At 38.0% G+C, this 20,361-nt stretch overlaps 1 protein-coding gene across 32 annotated transcripts in view; it reads left to right on the top strand.

Moving 5' to 3' along the window:
• The window catches only part of RBFOX1 (RNA binding fox-1 homolog 1), a 541,423-nt gene that overhangs the window by 316,490 nt on the left and 204,572 nt on the right, over positions 1 to 20,361 (top strand). For 4 of the 32 annotated variants that reach the window (XM_085514234.1, XM_085514235.1, XM_085514223.1 and 1 more), the window contains exon 1: positions 19,544 to 20,073. The exons of 23 other annotated variants lie outside the window; for them this stretch is intronic. In XM_085514234.1, the coding sequence (XP_085370360.1) occupies positions 19,930 to 20,073 (144 nt within the window). In that variant the 5' untranslated portion in view covers positions 19,544 to 19,929. Of the gene's footprint in view, positions 1 to 17,906; positions 18,259 to 18,388; positions 20,074 to 20,361 lie in introns of those variants that run through there. 5 more of the 32 variants (XM_085514213.1, XM_085514204.1, XM_085514201.1 and 2 more) reach the window with 3 other exon arrangements.

The raw sequence follows: 20,361 nt of genomic DNA, 5'->3' as shown, positions 1-20,361 counted from the left end.
TGGCTTCTAGTTAGAGGCAAATACTTTATTTTTGTAAGTTTTATCTATAATTATGTCTCTGACTTCTATTTTAGAAAACCATCTACTCTTTAATGCTTCATTTTTCTGTCTTTTTAAAGACAGAGTGTTAGTTGAATGACAAGTTTCATTTAACCTGTTGGTCTCCAGATTGTATGAAGTTTTTTTGTTGAAACTCCCCAGGGATAAAATATATTAAATGAGTTAGTATTTATAAATAACAACTCTTCTCACTGTAACTTAAAATACAACGAACATGTTGAAGACTGATCATTTCTGTAATCAGAAACTTGAATGTTGTGGAGATCTTTAATGCTTGAATCCTTGGTGCATGCATATATAGCAAATATATTTCTGGCCACCATATGTCCAGTAGGTAGCTACAGAGAAAATACTGAGACAGAAGGTGACAAGAACAAGAAGAATAAAACAGCTTTGATTGGATGAAAGCTTCAATAGGGTTAAGACTTTGATTTTGACTAATGACTACTAAGCGAGAAGAGGGATACATACAGTCAGGAATGTTTCTCAGGAGAGGAAGTAAATACTGCATAGAACTTAGTGCCCAAGGATGTTGTCATTCAAATTAGGAAATTGAAGTGCTGTTTTTCACATGGACCATAAATGCATACCTCACAGATTAGCTTGGTTAGTGCAACATGGAACAAGCTGTGACTGTTGTGTACAGCTGTTTGTGTCCAGCTCAGGGAGGCACAGAAGACACTGACTGCAGGAAAATAGGAGTGCATTTTGAGGGCAAATGCTGAGCTTCACATTGTGTTACTTACGTTCTGTCCTGATGTGTTTGCTACTGCTCAGAACTCTGGATAAGATGGATGAGCCCTTTGTCTGGGGCCATATGGCAATTCTTGTGTTTTAAAAATGTGTGTAAACTAGATGTGGTAACAAAATAGTCCTGAGCAATAAAGGCTAATTAAACAATTCAGAAAACATTGAAGGAACACCTTCACATAGTTTACATTTCTGTGCCTTGAATTAAATTTCCACAAACAAATATGAAGAGCTTCGAGTGTACCGTTAGAGATTATTAATTACCCAGCTCGGTACATATAAGCAATATATATGCCAGCTCCAATCACCACTAAGTCCATCAGCTTTGAGGGTTTTCCTGTTCATTTCTACTGAACTGTTAGTGTATGTGACAGGCTGTGGTTCTGTCAGAACGAATTGTCCCCCTTGAAAAGTTGGCAGCACAGGGAAGTGACAACTTAATGGAAGTTAAAGCACTCTAATGGCAGTGCCTGGTGAAAGCCGGGGAAAGTCATCCATAGCTTTTGCCCTGGCTTTTGAAAATGTCTCTTTGCATTTCTGGTTGTGTGCAAGATATTGGAGCTTTACTGGAGTCACATTTACAGGCATTATTCAATGAAATACGATTCACTGAAACATTTGTTTGTTGATAGATGTTGTTCCGCTGAGGTCAGCCAGCGTAACGTTGTGATCATATTGCATAGACTCAGAAGTGCTATCAGAATTGCTCGTTTTAAGGTCCTTAATTTTAGGTGTCATGTAAACCAGTTTCAAATCATCAAAATGAACAGAAATGTAAACATTTTATATGACTGTTCCTATGAATATTGAAGTATTTATATTTGCAAATGAATGCAGTATGTGTTAGATGGAATTGATGAGAACAGTTCCTTTTATTAAAGCATGCTTTTTTCTGATGAACAATAGATGGATTATTTCTAATGCCTTTTATCAGTATTCTGAATTAAGAACTGTGTTGATCCAGTAGATAAAACTATTGCTCCCATGTAATTTATGTCGATTGATCTATTTTTAAATGGCATTTGCATATGCTATCATGTTTATTTGTAACTAAATACAAAGCCATTTTACATACTTCTGTGAACAGTAATATAAATACCCAATGAGTACAGATAAATATTTTAACTATATCTTAATAGTCTAATAATGTTGAACTGTGTGTATTGCACTTTGGCTGTTGTCTTCTTGAGAGGGCCATGTGAAATTCTTTGCCTTAATTCTGGTGTCTTTTACCTGACACTGACTATTGGGCAAAACCAAAGTCATGATATGACTCTGACAAATTCACGGAATTTGTATTCTGTGAAACACCATCAAGTTCACACGTAGACAAACACTGGAATATTTACCTGTATGCTGTGAATCAAATAGGAATTGGAGTTTTCACTTCGCAGCTGCAATTGTTTCCCCCATACCTATTTCATCCTGACTTCAAGATGATTGCTTCCAGTTTATGCATTATAAATACTTAGCCTCACATAAGGAGTTATATCGGTACATGTAGAAGAGAATATTATTATTATTTTTAATTTAGGCAAACATATAATGTTTCATATCATACATGTTTCGTAACTTGTAAGACTTTTATTTTACTGTCTTTAGACTTTGCAGAGTTATTAATTTTAGTGGTACAATAAAGATTTATTTCATTTCTGAGCTACTTTTTAAATGCTGTGTGTGAAATAAAAACACAAGAGAAAATGCAGTTGTACTTAGGCTAAAATATCTTTATCAGAGCTCAATTTAAGGAAGATGAGGGAAATAAGAAATAATTTATGTTCTTATTATTTTACTCATTTAACAAACATGCTATTCTCTGTTTTCTGTGTCTTTTTTGTTTTTGGTCTTCTTGTCTGGGAGAGGTGGGCTAGTTTTATTTTCCCTACCGCTAACATTTTTAATACCTTCCTTCCTTAATTCTTAGGCTTTTTTTTTTTTTTGCTCTGAAATTAAGAAAGGTAAAGAAAACATATAAAGCTCTCTGTAATGGTTCAGGAGAATTTCTGTATAAGTTGTGAAGGTGATGTGGTACCAGCACAAGAGACTGTTTGGATAGGAACATGCCAGCGTCAATAACGCACCTCATTTTGTTTACATGAAACAAATTTGGAATTTACACAGAAAGCTAATGGAGTCTCTGGTGTCTTGCAGATTTCCTTGGCTTTATCTCCTATGTATAATTAATGCGAGCAAGTGAGTGAATGAGCACTTTTCTGGAGGAGCCAATAGGCAAGTATGTTAGGAAAATGAATGAACTGCTGAGATAAATTGCGAAGCTGCCCTCCTGAATATCCAGTTGAGGAACTCAAAAGGAAGTGCCATCGTTTTTATATCCAAAGGATTTATTTATTAAACATTGTTCATAATCTAAATAACAGGTTGGACTGAAAATAATTCTTTATTATCATTGTACTAGTTCTAACAATTGGAGGCTACTAATTACTGTAACAGAATAATTCATGTGAATATTGATCTCAGCCCATTCAGTTAGCTTGTTAGCATTCTGCATAATAATGGCCATTTCCAATAATAAGTAGAAAAATATACAGTGGTTCACTTGGCAGCAGGAAGATTTAAATGAAAGTTTCGTATCAACTGGATTTTGAAGGAAATAATCATTAATACAATGCATTAAAATAACTTACTTTGCTTTGAATTTTTCAAGTAATTTTTGAGATTATATCTCATTTGAATCTACTTTTTATTGATATGTGTTTTACCAGAGTGCTTCTTATCAGTACTCTGCTTATGACTAGTTTCCTGAAGGGAAGAAATAACACGTAGATCATATCTATATCTATCTATCTTTTCTTTTTTTTTTCCTGGCCAAGTTTTAGAAATATTTTCAATCTGTTGGACAACTCTGTCTGCAGATCTGCTGTTATTTTGACTACCACTACTGTAACATCTGGCAGCGTTGATGAAAAGTGTGAAGAAAGTCTTATGAATGATAAAATGAACAGGGAAATAAAGGAAGAAACATCCAGAGTACACAAAGGAAAAAATAACTTGTCCGCACATTTTATGTTCAGGTTCAAACAGAGGTTTATTCTTTGTCATTTTAGCAAGAAATCAATGGGGAATGCATAATTTTATTTTATTTTATTTTATTTTATTTTATTTTATTTTATTTTATTTATTTATTTTTTAGTGTCCTAGAGTTCACAGCAAATGGTCACCAATAGGATTCTCAGCTGCCACACAGTCTGGCTTAGCTCCTTTCTGCTCCATGGCTCCCAGTTGCATTCAGCCTATTGATGATGTGATGCCATTTTTTTGGATCTTTGCCCATCTGTTTCATTAATTACTGTCATATAAATTGATATTTCTAAACTAGAGACTATGCTGTTGTGCAGTTGCGCGTTCCGTATATCTTTCATGATATATTAGAAGTTTACTGACTTGTTACATTAGAATATGAATGTTTCGTCAGTTTTCACCAATATATATAATTATAATATTACGGTATGAACTTTTTTGAATGCTGGAGGAGAGATTATAATAGTGTAACCAAATTTTGGAAATGCTTGTTTTTCGCACTGTCAGTAGAGGTAGTTTCAGTGCTTTAGTGCTTTCTTCAAGGTCACAAAAGAAAAGTATGCCCTTGAATGAAGTATTTGTATTAGTAAGTTTCGGCAGTTGTTTTTCAGTTGTAAAATACATGAAGGAGTTGTTTGTGCTATCCAGGTTACCCATAATTTACCCGTAAATTACATGATCACGTACGTCAGCTTGAGTACAAAGATTTCAGGAGGACTGGGAAGAGCACAGTTCTTTAAGGAATTAAATGGAATCAAAGGTAAGGTAGAATAAATGTGGCATTCAGCAGTGGGCAACATTCTATCACCGAATTAACCCATTAACGAGCCCAGAGGCAACTGCAAAGAAGCCAACACAAATGTCAGTAAAGTATGCCAAAGAGCCAGATGCCATCAGTAGAAATTAACTTCTATGGCTTGGCATCCATATCTTTTGCCTGTCATTCAAAGACAAGGAAAAGCTAGACAAGTATAATTAGCTGCGGTGTGTATAGAATGTGTTTTCCCTTTTTGCCTTTACTTAGCTTCAAAGCAATTTTCTAGACTAACTTTCATCAGGTGTATTAATAATAAGTTTAGGAAGGATATAAGCTTTTTATGTAGACATATATGCGTTCCTATGCATGTGTAAACATCTGTTTCAGCGTTTGGGTTGGACAGAGCAGGAAGAGGAAACTGTGAAAGAAGGCAGTAAAACATGTGAGCTGCTCCAAAAATAATGCCTCCTATTTTATGATGTTGGCTCACAACATCAGAAGTGAAAGTTAGTGTGTTGGCAGTAGAGGCTGAACCTTCCTAACAGTATTTCCTTAAATTTTCTTGCCATGTGACAGATGGCAGCAGAAGGGTGCTCTGACAAATTGGTGTCTGACATGGAAGTGCGTATGGAAAAAAAAGGTGTGGAGTTGAATTTCTCCGTATGGAAAAGGTGGCATTCACCGATGCCGCCATCATCTTGTTGGAGACCAAAGAGTGGATGTGAGCACGGTGAGGTGTTGAGTGGTGTATTTCAGCAGTAGTGACAGTGGATCTTCTCTGTTGGTACAGATTTTTACAAGCACAGCATGCAGGCTTTTGTTCTTCTCTGGTAAAAATGCACACCTAGCAGTGGTGACTGTACTGAAAAATAGATTTTTGTAGCTGAGAATTTGCTCTATCAGACATTAATATCGTGCTCATTTTATCAGTTGTAGTTTCCATGGAAATAAATAGAGGAGGCATTACTTCTGGAGAGACCTGCATAAAGAACGTAGTAAAACCAGATCAATGTACAATAGAATTATGAAAGTAAATGTTTATCTTCCATCCATTCTAGTGTTTTTTGTTGTAGTATTTTCAATCATCTGAATTTAATAACTCTCTCTGAGTCAGATCTCCTCTGTTAATAAAGGAGTTTTTTACGTGCCTTTTGTTTGCAATGATATTCCTTACAACAGATGCATAGAGGTAAGATTTGGTAAATTTAGTTTTTATATCTTAAACTGAATTCATATATATCCTTATGTCCTTACAACTGCATCCAAATAGTTATTATTTGATATTTTTATTAAGAACAAACGAGATTTTCTGTCTGTGTTGTAAGTAGTCAGATTTTTCTTCCTTTTTGGCAGTTCTACAGTATTAGGAAAACTGTTTGCAATAAGTTGAGTTGCCTCCAGTGATGGTGAGGCCACTGGAAACTGTATTCTGAAACACTGAACTAATAGTCTTTTAGTTAACATGTATATACAAAAGGTGTGTCATCACATTTGGTTGGCTGTGTGTATTAATTAGGTGAGGAGGGTATGCATTGTGACTTTGGATAATTCTCATTTCTTCTGTTTCCATGTCTATCTTCTCTGACATCGTTGCAGAAAATAGAGTTTCTGTGAATAGTCAAAATCTGTTTGAGTTTTTTTTTTTAAGTGAGATTACAACAGTAATAAATATGACAAGTGCGAACTAATTCACAAAAATGTACAACTTAAAGACATACTGATAAGAAAGAGATAATTTGAGGTGAACTGTAGAGTTAAAATATTATTTTCCAAGACTTAAAACGTCTCCCAGAAGATTGCTTTTATGATTCAGCTGTCAAACATAGTTGCCAAGACCCAGTTTAAGGCAGACAATAAAGGTTTTTGATGAATACTTGGACACTATGCTCCCCCATTGATAGAGCATGCCTTCTTTTCGTGTGGCAGTGCAGGATTCTGAAATGAAGCGCAGTAGGTATGAGGAAGTTGAAAAGACTCCAAAAACTGTCATCTATCTGGGAGCTAAAGCATTATTTCCCCTTACTTTAAGTTTCAATATCTTACATCTTTCATGCTTTCAGTATGTACTAAAGCTATTAAAAATTATATCAGTGTCATAGAATCGGGACTGAAAAGTAAGAGCAAAGTTGGAGTTGGCCTGGACAAAGGAGATTACTTCTTTCCTTTGATCTTACTTAAAGCTTTTAGTTCTATTTTTCAAGCTGCAATAGTAATTGCTAAGGACAAGAACCAACAAAATTAATTAGTACCATTTACATCTTAGCGGCAGTGGAGTTCCCAAACTTATAATTGGGAGTCAGTGGGAACACAAGGATTTTGACATGGTAACAGAATTGACACTATGGAATTTAAGGTTACTCTGTCACAAGGTATCCATATGTACAGTTCTTCATAGTTCGTTGGGAGTTAAACCTTTCCTTGCTTTTCCTTGGAAGAAAACTTTTATCTTCTGGATTTGAAATTCCAGGTGTGTCATCACTGAAACATTTTTGTTTCATTGCTTGTTCTTTTCATTTTAGACGTTTAAATTCCTTTCCACTTCACTTTTTTTATACTTCAGTGCTTCACAGACTTTGCACATAAACCCGATTCATCTTTTCCTGGTTGTTTGGTTTTTGTGGGTTTTTCTTTGTACATTTTTTTTTTTCCCCCTGAGGCTTTCATATATTTTAATGAAGTTTTAAAAAACAATCAGGTGCTGATTCAGGAGAAGCTGTAATTCAGTTTGTAAAGATTGAGAAGCAGTCTGCCGCAGATGCTTTTATAATTTGATATTTGTTTAGTAACAGGAAAAAAAAGGGTGATTACACTCAGGAAAAGATTCAGAATTTTACTACTATGGAATCTTAGAACAGTTGCAGTTGGAAGGGACCTCTTGAGGCTGTCACTTCAAACCATCTGCCCAAGGCACAGTCAGGTACATGGGGAGCAACCATAGAGCATGTTGGGTATCTCCAACGTCCCTTGCTCTTCTTGCTAGCCATTTGCTCTACACTGGACAGTCATCTTTGTCACTGAGAATCTCTGGCCTGAAACCAGTACACCAGATGTTGCCTCACCTGTGTTTAGTGGAGGGATTCTTCCTGACACAGCCTGGGATGCAAGGTGCTTTCTTTGCCTCAAGGACAAGTTGCTGGCTTACATTCAGCTTGTCCTCCTGGACTCCCATGTCCTTTCTGGAAGGCTGCTTTCCAGCCGGTTGTTCTCCAGCTCGCAGTGTGCACGGGGTATTACTCCCCAGGCGCAGGACTTGGCATTACTTAGTGTGCTGCTTTCATTGTCTTGCTTACCAGGCTTCAGTACTTCACTTGCATTTTTAGTGGGAGCATTAGTTTCTGAATTGCTTTGAGTAATGGACAAGGTCTTATTTTCAGGTTTTCTTGTTCCAGCTCCATGAACTGCATTCTGTGTGCAGTAATTCTCCTGGGTATTTTGCAGTTTGCAGCTCACAGAAGAAATTATTCAAACATCTTATTACTGATGTGTGCTACATCATAAAAATGTTTTTTAAACAGGTCTATTTATAATTACTGTTAGTTTTGCTGTTGTTATTTTTTAATGCTGGTTATTTGTAACACATATTTGTCTTTTTAAGGTTGTAGTAAGTTCTTATATACCTGAAAACCAAATTTCAAATGCATATTACTTATTTCCTGTTGGTGCATTCTCTTCTTGTATATTTCTGCTGTAGAGCTGCATACTGTAAAAAGTTTTGTATCTGTTGAAGTATTTATGTCCTTCATTAATTTATGTTGTGGCTATGTTGAACTCTTTTAGTATGTATGCTGTTAAGATGTTGTCTTGCCTAATTGTTTTCAAGTATTTCATATTTGAAGAGGTGTGGATGAGATGGATCAGAGCAGTCTTGATTTGCATTTCAGTTGAACAGAACAAAGAGATTGAGGATCTCCTTACCAAGGTATATTTCTGGAACAAAAGGACACGACTGAAGACATCTAGTTAGAGCTGCTGGTTCACAGACCATTACCAGATCTCTAAGGTCAAGGTGAGGGCCAGAAAATGCCCTTTAACCATTCTTTTCAGTTTTCAGCTCCAAAGAAAGCTTATCAGGAGAGTCACAGACCAGACAAGAGCAGAGATGCTGATATGTTGGACTGTCTGGTTACATCAAACACAGCGCAGGCATGGAAACAACAAACTGTTCCACTTGGAGTTAACTTAGGATAGGTTCAAATCCAGCTATCCTCCATGACTTCTAGCCTACCTAATGCCATACAGACTGCTTCTTTAGCTGCAGCCTCTTTATTAGCTACATCAATCCCACCTTCTTTGAAACTTTATATTGCTTATGAACTTTTGAAAGCTTGGTGTGAGCTTCTGTATTATTGTATGTGTTGATGTTTTATGGTATTGCTCCTGAATTCCACCGGTGTCGTTTAAATGTTTTGGGGTTTTTTTGTTCATTTTGTTTTCCATTCCTCTCATCTGAGAGGTTTTACATGTCAAGCTATTTTCATTTCAGACTACTAGGAAATCCAGATGTAACTCGTGTGGATCAATTTGTGTCAGCTATGTAGCCACATTACAGTTAGAGCTGTTGAAGATGAGCTTTTAGAAAACTTCAGATCTCTCAGTGCCTTCAGTTTCAGTGATAATCTGTTCCTAGTTCTTCGAAAACCCCCACACAAACATTTTTCATCCCTACATTTTAATTATACATGCTAATGAGTTGGAGGAAGGATGAATCCAGAAGAGGCAAAGCTTCTGAGTCACAGAAAAAGTTTAAAAGTACTTGAAACCGGGGGAAAATGTTAGCGGTCCTTTTTTTAGAATGTACAGCACTCTATTTCTGTGGCTGTAGGTTGGAAACAGACTGGATGTCAGACTGATTGTCAGCATTTGTGTTGTTGGTTTTATACGTGGGTGATTTCTCAAGTAAAGAATTTTGCCTTTACTGTAAAAGCCAGTGAGGTAACTTTCCTACAGCTAGCAAGGTATTAAAATATGTGAAGTGTAATTAACGTATAACAAATCTGAAGATGGTTCTTTTTGTTTCAAGGGAAATAGATTCCTGAGATGCAGTTCATTATAAAAAAAAAAAAAAGAATCAACAAACTGCAGTGTCTGGTGTGTGCTGAAATGATTCAACATCAGAAGTTTTAAGGATCTTCAGACTTTTTGTTTTCATTCTGTTGCTTCTATCACATTAAAGGCTAATTTCTGTATGCCTGAATAAAAGGCTGGTGAATTGATATATAAGCATTTATAGACTTATATGTATAACAGATAGTAATATATTTCATTTGTTATTTATTTAATTGATCCAATCAATTGTCACAATTCGGCATGTCAATCAAAAAACTGAGCTCTGTCTCACTGGAATGTTTTAAGCATTTGTAAAGGTGTATAAAGACCCGCACGAGACTATGAGACTATGAGACTTCTGTTGAAATAGTGTGAAACGGAGTTTTCATAGCATGTTTCTTGTTTTCGTTTAGTGTGATGATTGTGTGAGGTTACGTTTTCTCAGCTATAAGTACTTCTGTGTGAATTCAGGTTGCTTATCAGTTAATACATAACAAAACAAATGCACCACAACATAAAGCTAAAATGACAAAAGTAGATTTGAAATTGAGAGAAATATAGAGCCAGGGGAAAATGTGATCTAATAAATCCAGCATGAAAGAATGCAGCTACTTGATTTTGCTTTTGTAAAGCTTTTGTTTTGCCATGAAAGATGTAAAATATATAGTGCTGTTGTATGACTAGAATAGGAATAATTTGATGACAGCATCATTTTCAAGTTCATGAATGTGTTTAAAATGATATAGGGTTCTCCTGTAGCTCCCAGTTTAATCCAGATGCCTCACTCAGTTGCACCAAGAGCACATTACTGAATACTTTATTTATCATTCCATAAGTCCTAATTGTCTAGCAAATTAGAACTGCGCTATATTTGGTTGAGCTGAGTTTCACACTTGTTTGAAAAGAAATGTTCGAGGTATTTTCATGTTTCAGTCTAAGAATTCCAAGGATGCTTTTCTTGAAATAGTTTCAACAAAACAGATTAATAGGCTTCTGGCACCAATCTTGCAGCGTTACATGTGGTTCCTTTAACAACTGGATTACTGATAAGAATATCCACGGCCCCTATCTGTTGATATCAAATAAGGTTTCTTCTCAATTATAATATTTTCAAAATCTGAGAACAAGCACCAAATCTGTAACAAAAATATGGCTGTAATTAGTAGTGAGTCAGTTATTTTGCTTCAGGAAATTTTATGACTCAGAGATGGAGGAAACAAAGGAACAAGAAATAGATTTATGTCAAAATTCACTTTTGTTGACAACAACATGCCTTAAAAAAAATAATAATAATCAAGATTTACATCTTGGTGTGTGTTCATGCTGGCCTGCATGCTGAATATCACAAGGGAGCTGATCTCATTTCTATCAATGTCAAGTAGTCAACTTGACTGACTCCATGTGCAGCACTGCAGGTGTTTTGAGTTGAGAGCCCAGGACTGTATGTAATGAAAGTTCAGACTTCTAATTTTGGTGAGCTTGTCTCATAACAGAGCATGGGATGCTGCTACAGATTCTTTTCTTGCTTTTGTTTGTAGTCTAGCTGTTGATTTTAGTCTGTCTTGCTTTTGTGTTTTTGCCTTTTTGTTTCATCCGTGAGACATTGAAGCTGCAATATCTGTGGTTACTTGTGATTACTTGCATCCGGTCTTCTTAACTATTCTGTTTTTCAGTGGAGACAGCTCAAGTATTAGGTATTTCTACGTTCCTATTGCTATGTATGATTCTCAGTGCTCAGCAGTGCTCCTTACCAGAACCAAGGAATGCAGCTTTGGTGCCAATAGTGTTGATTTGTAGGAAAAAATGCAAGGCCAAATACTTAAACTGTGTCTCATACAACTGAGTACAGTGCAGCATGTTTTGCATCCTAAGGGCTGAACTTGCCTCAGGCAGGGAAGTGGTGGTGCACACACTAAGGTGTGTGTGCATGGCACCGAGCACTTGTGATTAGTTGTGCGTACATTACCTGGTTTACTTTGACTGAGATCACACACAGCATCTGATGGCAGGTCAGTACCTGTGTGAAATTCACAGCTGGCCATCCTGCAGCAAAGCTGCCCTGCTTGCAAGTGGTGCCTGTGATGCTTGGTGAGGTGACAAAGGGTTTGCATTGTTTTAAGGGAGGCACTTGAAGTACCAGTCCCTGCAGATCAGAACTGACACAAATTCCTGCTAGCATCAGAAAAATTTAACTCTATGTTTAGTTGTAAGGAGAATGCAGTATGTGAGAATCTGATGTTAATAATATGACTACTTTAATGCAATTAATCTTTAAGTACCTTTGTCTCCATAATGAAGTACAAGACATATGCAGGATGATATTTTTTTGATGTATACAAGCAGTGGGTATCATAGTGAAGAAAATAAGAGCTGTAACTTCTGGAGTCTTGGCTTTGTATTGCTTCAAATGACCACTTCAAAATACGTCATCAATGCTGTGCTATCCCTTCATTTAAATGCAGTATTAGTTGTTAGTTCAATGTACACTTGTTCTGCCCTGTTCTCCTGTAGTAGAGCGTGTTTTGGAGAAGATCGAAAGTCTGCTGCCTCCCAAACATCTATGGAAACCTGCATGTGCTGTTAGCCCTATTGAGGGGAAGGCACAGTGTTGCCCATGTTAGCTTTAACTTAGCTACCTGTCCTAGTAATAGTAATGTTTCCATGTAGGGGTATCTGATTATAAGTATAGAAAGAATATTGACAGAGGTCTTGAGGAGTTTCAGGTAATAAATCAGGTTATAAGTGATGAGTAGAAACAGATTTTTATGCCAAATGTTGAATGGTCCAAATCCTTGGAAATTAAGGATGATAGATTTGAACTTAATGCAGAAAGAAAAAGAAGTGATCATAGTGACAAGAAGCAGCAGCAGAAGAAAAAAAGAAAAGAATACAGCAGTATCAGTGTGAGTTTCCCATCAATAAATAAATAAGGTGTAAGAATTGCAGAAGAGGCCACTATAACAAGAGAGGGTTGATTTAGCATTGTCAAAAGAAAATAACTGTTAGGAGAAAAGTGACCATTTGCTTTGAAACCAGTGGGTAGAATAAACTGGATAAAAGGGGGCAAAATATTGACTCAATATAAAAATGAGTTTCCTTACACAGTACTTGCATTGCTATCTCAAGGGCTCAGCAAGAAGGCTCATACAGAGGGCTTTATATCAGTTTTATATGTAAAGCTGCCTGTGTGGCAAAACATGTCATTGTGCAAGGGTGACACAGAGCCCAAGGTCTTCAGCTCCAAAAAGCTCTGTCCTTCTGGCTTTTGCCATCGGGTTAGTGTTGTGACAGCTCACATCTTTCTGCTGGAATAGTCATTTGGAGAGATGTGTGTCTGGCTACTTTGGACATCCTGCAAAGAGCTCTGCATCAGCTGAAGCTCAAAGCTACAGCAGATTCTATTTCAGTTTTCCTGAGCTGCATCCATCTCCTTTGCATGGAGGTGAGTATTTAACTGGAACTCTTCAGGCTTGGCTATGAGAATATTAAGATCTTTTAATTGAAAGTCAGATTGAAAAGTCACAAGAAGTAATCAGAAGGAAAGTCTAGATTTTGAAGAGCCACTGAACTAAATCTGAAACTGACTTAGTCCATCTTAAGCAGTAGTGTCTAAATGCTGAGTAGCATTTTGAGGCTTGCTGGTAGAGATAACTGAATTCCCCTAAGGAGCTGTGGAGGTGTTATACTTTGCAGTGGAGGGATCGCATACTTGTGAGCAGTGGGTAGGCTGTAAGTGGTAGCACGTGGTAATCAAGTCTTAAAGACTCAGCTGTAGTTAATGGAGGATTTGTTGGTTTGATACATGAGCATGTTAATATTTAGCTGTTGTACATGAAAATGAGCTCCCGAATTGTGGACTAAGTCTGGTGGATTTAGATTCAGGCAGAATGTATGAGAGGTACCCAGTTGTAGACAGAATAATAAAGAAGTGATTTCATTGTAGAAGGAAACTGCGCTGATGTCCAGTTAATTTAATTCCTAGCAAGAAACGATACCACCTTTACAAAATAGCATAATTAATCCATCATTTATTCTCCTTCTGAGATAAAACATTCAGTTAATGTTTTTAAGAGACTAATAATCTCATGAAGAACTATTAAACAAGATGTGTTTACGTTGCCCTGCTATGTATACTTATAGTCACGTTTGATATTTCTTCCTCTTTTCATTACCACAGTATGAATACAAGCTCACAATTCACAGGCTTCTGCCACTTATTCCTTGCTCCATGTTAATTTTTTTTCCTGATGTGCAAAAGCAGCAGTTTGAGATGCGATGGTGCTAAAGAAGGAGTAAAAGCAGTGCAATTATGCATATATGAGTATATATACTAATGAATTTGTGTATATATATGTAAATATGTATTTATATTTATGCACAAATCCATTAAGCAATATTTATTAGAGAATTTGTGTGATGATTTTAGCTTGGTATAAATGTACTCAGTGTGAACAAAATGGAAATCATGGTATGTATATGTCAATATAAAATGAAGGAAACAGAATTTTTATACAGAAACAAATCTGAGTGGAATACAGTATGTCTCTACTGTTCACTTCCCCTTTCCTATGTGATCTTTAACCAAGTCTGCAGTGACAGCAGGCTCAAGTAGGTTTCATAACTCTAGCTCAAGGTGTAGACTTGTTTTTTCCCCTTAGGAAAAATCCTTAGGGCTTAAGATACGTAGCAAGTTCTATTACACTTTCTCGGAATAATAGTACTGAAGTTGGTATATTACATTAAATCTGACTTGAGAAAATTGCTTTATTAATAAGGGTTGCACTGTTAGTATTTTCGTCTGGAATTTTGAAAAGAATATTATATGGCAATGCTACCTGTGATTCCGATGTCTCCTTGCTAACATTCAGATATTGAAAATCATCAACATTACAACTATTCTAGTTGGACACGTGGACCAAAGTGGATCTGTTGTGTTACTGTCTTTTAAGGAACCTTACTATATGTCTGTTTGGAAGAGCCTATTTTCTGTTGTGACTGGAGCATATGGTGAGTGAGAGCATCTTGTCCATCTGAATGCAGAATGGTGATGTGTTCCAGCTACCTTTATGCTGGATGAAGTGGGACTCTCAAAATATTTTGCTGCCCTGATTTCTCTTGACCTTCTTGATCCCGTCTGTTTGTCTTTCCCTGCTTTTGGAGTCTGTGCCATGGAGAAAAGTTCAGATAAAGCTTTTTTTTCTCCCCTGACATCGTAATAGTATGATGTCACCTGAAGCCTTCTTAGGCCAGGACTGCTTTGATCCTTGCTCTGCCCACACAGTCCCTCTGTGCAGGTGCTGCTGATACTTTGGGTGCGATGAGGTGCTTCCCAAAAGCTTCTTCCCCTGCAGAACACTGTCAGGTTGTCTGGCAATGGAGTGTTTATGCCAGCTGTAGCCCAAAAAGTGCCTATGAACGTTCACAGGGGAGAGAGCAGTGCAACAGCGATCCCAAAGTAACGTGCAGTCCTTCAGAACCTCCCCTTTCCCTTCAGCGCCCAGTTGTGGCTTGGTAGCGACATCTGTTTTTGAGACACAAGCCTCTTAATGACGCAAAAAGTATCAAAACGGTTATTTACTATGCGAACCGCTGGGTGAGTTCGTTTGCAGCACGAGAAGGCGAGCAGAGCTGTCTTAGAGCGAGCAGCAGACCGGGCAGGCTGGTATGAGCGGCATCCCCGCTAGGTGGAGGTGCTGGTATAGCGGAGCGGGGCTGTGCTGCTGACCTGCAGCGTGCGCTGCCATACCCGGCTAAATCCTCTGGACCTACAAGTGCCGCGCTGGTGTAAACTCGCACGAAATTAAGTCAGGTTCAGGTATTAGAGCTGTGTCCTCTCCAGCCTTTTTCCTGTCCTCCTCTTTGCCCCTGTTTTGCTGTCGGCCAGGAGGAGGCTGACGAGGAATGTGTATCTCCTGTTTGGAAGTCTCTAACTCTTTAAGGGCTACATGTTACTGCCTTTGATTTATTTTGTTACTTCATTTCTTTTCCTTCCACACGTGCAGATGTTGTCATTGCTAATGGCTCTTGGCTTTCTGTTGTGAATAATCCATACAGACTGCACTGCATGCTAAAGAAATGAGTATCAGGTGGTGCTGAAAAGGTTAACTGTGCAATAGTCATTGTAGGTATGGAGTATGAAATACTGGCAAAGTCAGTGGACGTAACACAGCACTTAACAGAAAGAGAAAATTAGTGATTCTTATTTGCCTGAGGTAAATGAGAGCCTCTGCAGTGTCTTGATCCTCGTGCAGACCTGGTTGAGAGTAATGTGAACAAAAACCTTACAATAGAACTGGAGCTTTTTGTGACAAGATAATAACGCTGGAAGTGTGAGCTGTCAGCCATTAATTGAAAAGAAGAGATGGAAATCTCTGATTTAGCCTTTTCGAAAAATAAAAATAGTTGTAATGCCAATGATATTTCCCTATAGTTTCTTAGAAGAAAACCACATAAGGAAGCAGAATAGCGTGTGGAAAAAGGAAGACAAAGCTATTAATGGTTGTTAATAATTTGTCAAAATATATTAATGAAGCGTTTTATTTTTAAGCTCATGTGTTTCCTTTCCTGCTCTCAAGTCGTGGGGGCCATTTTTCATGCGGTGTTAGAAAAGGAGTGTTTAGAGAAAGGACTGCACTATTCTTAGCTTCTGAACCACTTGCCAGAATCATTTTTATACCACATCAGCCATTTTATAAAGCGGAGAATACAAAGATATTCATCACGTGGATAATGCACTGTGCCACTGAGATATTTTCTTTTAAATGCTTGAAGTCTGGAGGCGTATGCTCCTTATAATCCTGTATCCATTCTTATATGCATACACTGGTTAGTATGAGCTACTGCTGAGAGCAGACCAGAGTGCAAATGATGTGTGGTCTCACAGGTGACCTCCTTCAGATCTCTCTGTTGGTAGTGGAGGTTTGGCTGATGAGGCAGTCTGCTCTGGTTTCTCTAATGGTTAAATTTTAGGTTTAATTTTTGTAGTGGAGATACGGAGAAATGGAGGTTGGCTCCCAAATGAGATCAAATGGAGTTGGTGAATGTAAATGGTGCACTTTTTTGTGCACGTTAGCATTTGCTAACGTGTTCCTATTTGTACTCCAGGTGTGTGAGAAATGCTGTTGCTCCTTTTTGCTTTAATACAGTGTTTTTGTGTTTTCAAGATCGATCAACAGCACCATTAGCTTTTGAGCATTAGCTGGATGCAGTCAGTAGGAATTGTACCTGTGAGCTCTGCTGTGTTCTCTGGGTTCTGATGATGCCAGCAGGCTGATGTGGGTTGTTTCAACTGGTAGCCTCCTTCTACTTGGTAAAAAAGCGTTTGTGGTTGTCATTTATTGATACCTCATCTACCAGTGAGGGCTAAAATACAGTTCAGGTACAGAATTTGGTGTGATTGTAACAGAGCCCCATCAAAGCAACTGGGAGATGTGAGGGGTAGGGAAGACTTGGCAATCATGCCTTTTATAGAATAAGGGAAAAATAATGAATGGATAATGTACAGATGAGATATTGGTGGCGCTTGTGCTGCTCTGTAAAGTTATAGGGTAATGATGGTGATCCTGTCACTGGGCATGGGGCTAAAAATGCAGGTGGTGTAATGCCAGTCATGGTACCTTTGGCGAGCTTGTGGTGGTGCTTAGTGTATATTTGGGTATTATGTCAAACGTGGTTCTGATCCGTGTTGGATTTGGTAGAGGAGCATATACAAACAGGGAGATAACTTAGGGAAGTGACATTTGCTAGATTACTTTGAAGTAAGTGTTCAACACACTGCTTTTAAGAGTTTCATCTGTTTTATGGATGTCCTCTTCACTGTGAGAGTGCAGTAGACAGAAGAAACGTTGCCCCACCATCACGCTGTTCCAGAAGTTCACTTTGGGAAATTGGATAGATTTACGTGGTTCCAAACTGGCTGGGAAGCATGTTTCCTTTGATTCTGGCATAATGTGGAATGAGTTGGTTATCTGTCTCCTTACATAACGTATTTGTTTTTCATTAAACATTCTGATATGGTCTTATTAAAGTACCATGTATTATTTATGGTGTTTCATATGAAGATGAGCTGAAGGGAAAACTCCATCAGCTAAGGGCATTTGCAGAATAACAGGCTTTCTGTGCTGGAAAAAAAAAAAAAAAGAAAAAAAAAAAGAAAAGAAAAGAATGAAGGAAAGCATGACATACTCCTGTCAGAACAGGAGACTGCTTAAGGCAGAGAGTAGGAATGAAAAAAGGAGAAAGGGCATAGAGAGAGTTCATTTCTCCTTCTTGCTTTGTCTTCCTCTCTGTGGTGTGCTTTCCTTTTTTTTTTGTGTGTGTGTGTGATAAAGTAATTTGTGCTGTTCTATATCAGGGCTGCTCTGGTAGATCAGTCTGTGATAAACTGCCAAGTATGGATATTTCTTAAGCTAAAACAGTCAGTCCCTGTGTTTTAAGTTAGTGTATCTGTTGTTTCAGTATTAACTGCTGAGTTTTAAGTATATTATTTTTGTTGCACTGACTGCTTTTTGAGAAAGAGAATACCTAATTCTGCTGGAAAAGCTTTGGTTTTGCGTGAAGAAGACTGAGTGGATCTAAATCAGTCTCTGAAGCTTGTGTGGGTGCAGGTATGTGTGCACACATGTAAAATGAACAAATCTGTTTTCTTAATGCAGCGCCTGAGTTTCAGTGCAATGTTTTATGTCTGTTTCCAGTTAAGTGGGGGCTTTCACTTGTTTCTATGGGTCGTTTTCAAATCTGAGCCAGCCGCGCTGTGTTTGAGAAAGGCTGCGATGTTATGTGGATTATTTATTGGATGCTGTTAATTTGAAAGTGTTGGTGTAAGATGTGCTTTGTGGGAGTTAGATCTCCTGTAACAGGTAATTTTAAAAGCTTCTGCAGAGCCTTTTTTAGAAAGAACTCCTTCAAAACTTCAGGTTTTTGCTTAGAGGTTTGACCTTTTTTTCTTTTTTTTTTTTTTCCTACAGAATTAATATTTCATTCATTTGTTACAATTCTAATTAAACATAGTTGTATTTTCTGTTTTACTTGACTTGTATCTAGGAGGGAAAAAAAGAGACTTTGTAATGTGGGACTTCAAGGACAAGTTGTAATATAAATTATTTGATTTGCAGGTCACATCCTACTTTATTACATGAAGACTAACTAGATCTACTAATGAATAATTATTACTCCATAAAATAAAGGTGGGGGGGGGAACAGGGGGGGCATCCTGCAAGAGCAGAATATTAATTTGAGGTATTGCTCTCAAAGTAAAAAGTAAACATTAAATTCTGAAAGTTGCAAATGTAATTTTTCCGTGTAGCCCGATAGGGCAGTCCTTTGTAATAGACTGACTGGCTGTCAAATAAATTTGTAATTGTAGATGAGATGGGGTTTAGACCAGTTTTAAGATACAGTCTTTATCCACGCCTGCTGCCCTCCCCTCCCCCTCGGTGAGAGACAGCGTGCCACAGCATTTTGTTCATTCCCAGTGATTCTGCTGCAGTGGTTACACCGATAGTTTGCCTTCTCTGTAACGCTTCCATAGGTTTCTCTAGGAAAGGAGGTGGTAAATGACAAGTAGATATAAAATTAACGGGTATTTAAAAAGGAGCTCATTTACTGATTGTACTGTATATTTGCTGGAATCCTCTTGACTAGCCAAGGTTCTCTCCCTTTCCCGTTTTGTGCCTCTCACTTCTGTTCTTGGAAGGGGAAAGCCCTTTTTCTGTCAGGTGTGGGTCCTGGGAGAAAAAATGTGTGCGAGTGTGTTTGTGTGCGCGTGGAATCCTAACAGGCGCCTGGTCCCAGCTGGGCAGTGACATTAATTGCCCAGATCTCATGGCTGCCTGCGATGCAGCGTGTTCACTTTCTCTCCTTCTCTATCCTCTCCGGGGATTTTTAAAATGCAGTATTTGAATTTTGGTGAGTGGTAAAGACCCTGCCCTAGGACCCATTTGACAAATGAGAAGCTGTGCAGCATCAGCACCAGCCGACCGAGCCTCCCCGAGTCAATCTCGCTCTCTACTAGTCAGCAGCTACTGTTGTGAGACAAGCTTCAGCTCTCTGTCATTGAGGAAGTTCCATTTGCTCATCAATAGGCTGCAGGCTGTGTCTTCTTTTTTTGCTCTCTGTTAAAAATCCGTAGTTTAAATCTACCAAGTTGCCTTAGCTGACAAATGAATGTAGGGATCTAGCGCTGGGGAAGAGAAAGGCAGTGAAGAAAGACTGTTTCCTTACTTAAATAATCAGAAGGAAAAAAAACTGTAGTGACAAGATAGGGCAAACGTGCTTGCATGCAAGCCCCCTCACTTGTTCTACGTAGACTTCAGAGCAACACCATGCAGCATCCCCTTACGGGTGCAACCTGCGTGGCACTGCCGAACGTGGGCATGTGTCCCCAGCTCTCCTGTGCCTTGACTTTTATGTACTTACAGCAGGTAAGTTTGCTCAACTTTCTTTTCCTATAGTGCCTGCTTTGTCAGCATCGTTCGGGGGATTTGTAATCGTGAAGCTATTTTTTGTGTGGATCGACTGTATAAATGTCTCCCACTGTGTGGAGTGAATGTCGTGCTTGCACTTAGGAATGGGGAAAGGGATCAGAAAATGTTTTAATAGAGACTCAAGCCTCTGCATATCTTTATTATTATTTTTTGCAATGTCCTTATTGATGCTGTTTGTAGGCTTTTAACACGGTACTCCGACTGCATTTCTCGTGGATACTGTAG

The sequence above is a fragment of the Coturnix japonica genome, chromosome 13 (assembly GCF_054131305.1).
Source record: "Coturnix japonica strain WE chromosome 13, WE-NBRP24, whole genome shotgun sequence".
Taxonomy (NCBI): Eukaryota; Metazoa; Chordata; class Aves; order Galliformes; family Phasianidae; genus Coturnix; species Coturnix japonica.
Note: the sequence above shows the minus strand (reverse complement) of the source record. Positions and strands in the feature narration are given on the sequence as shown.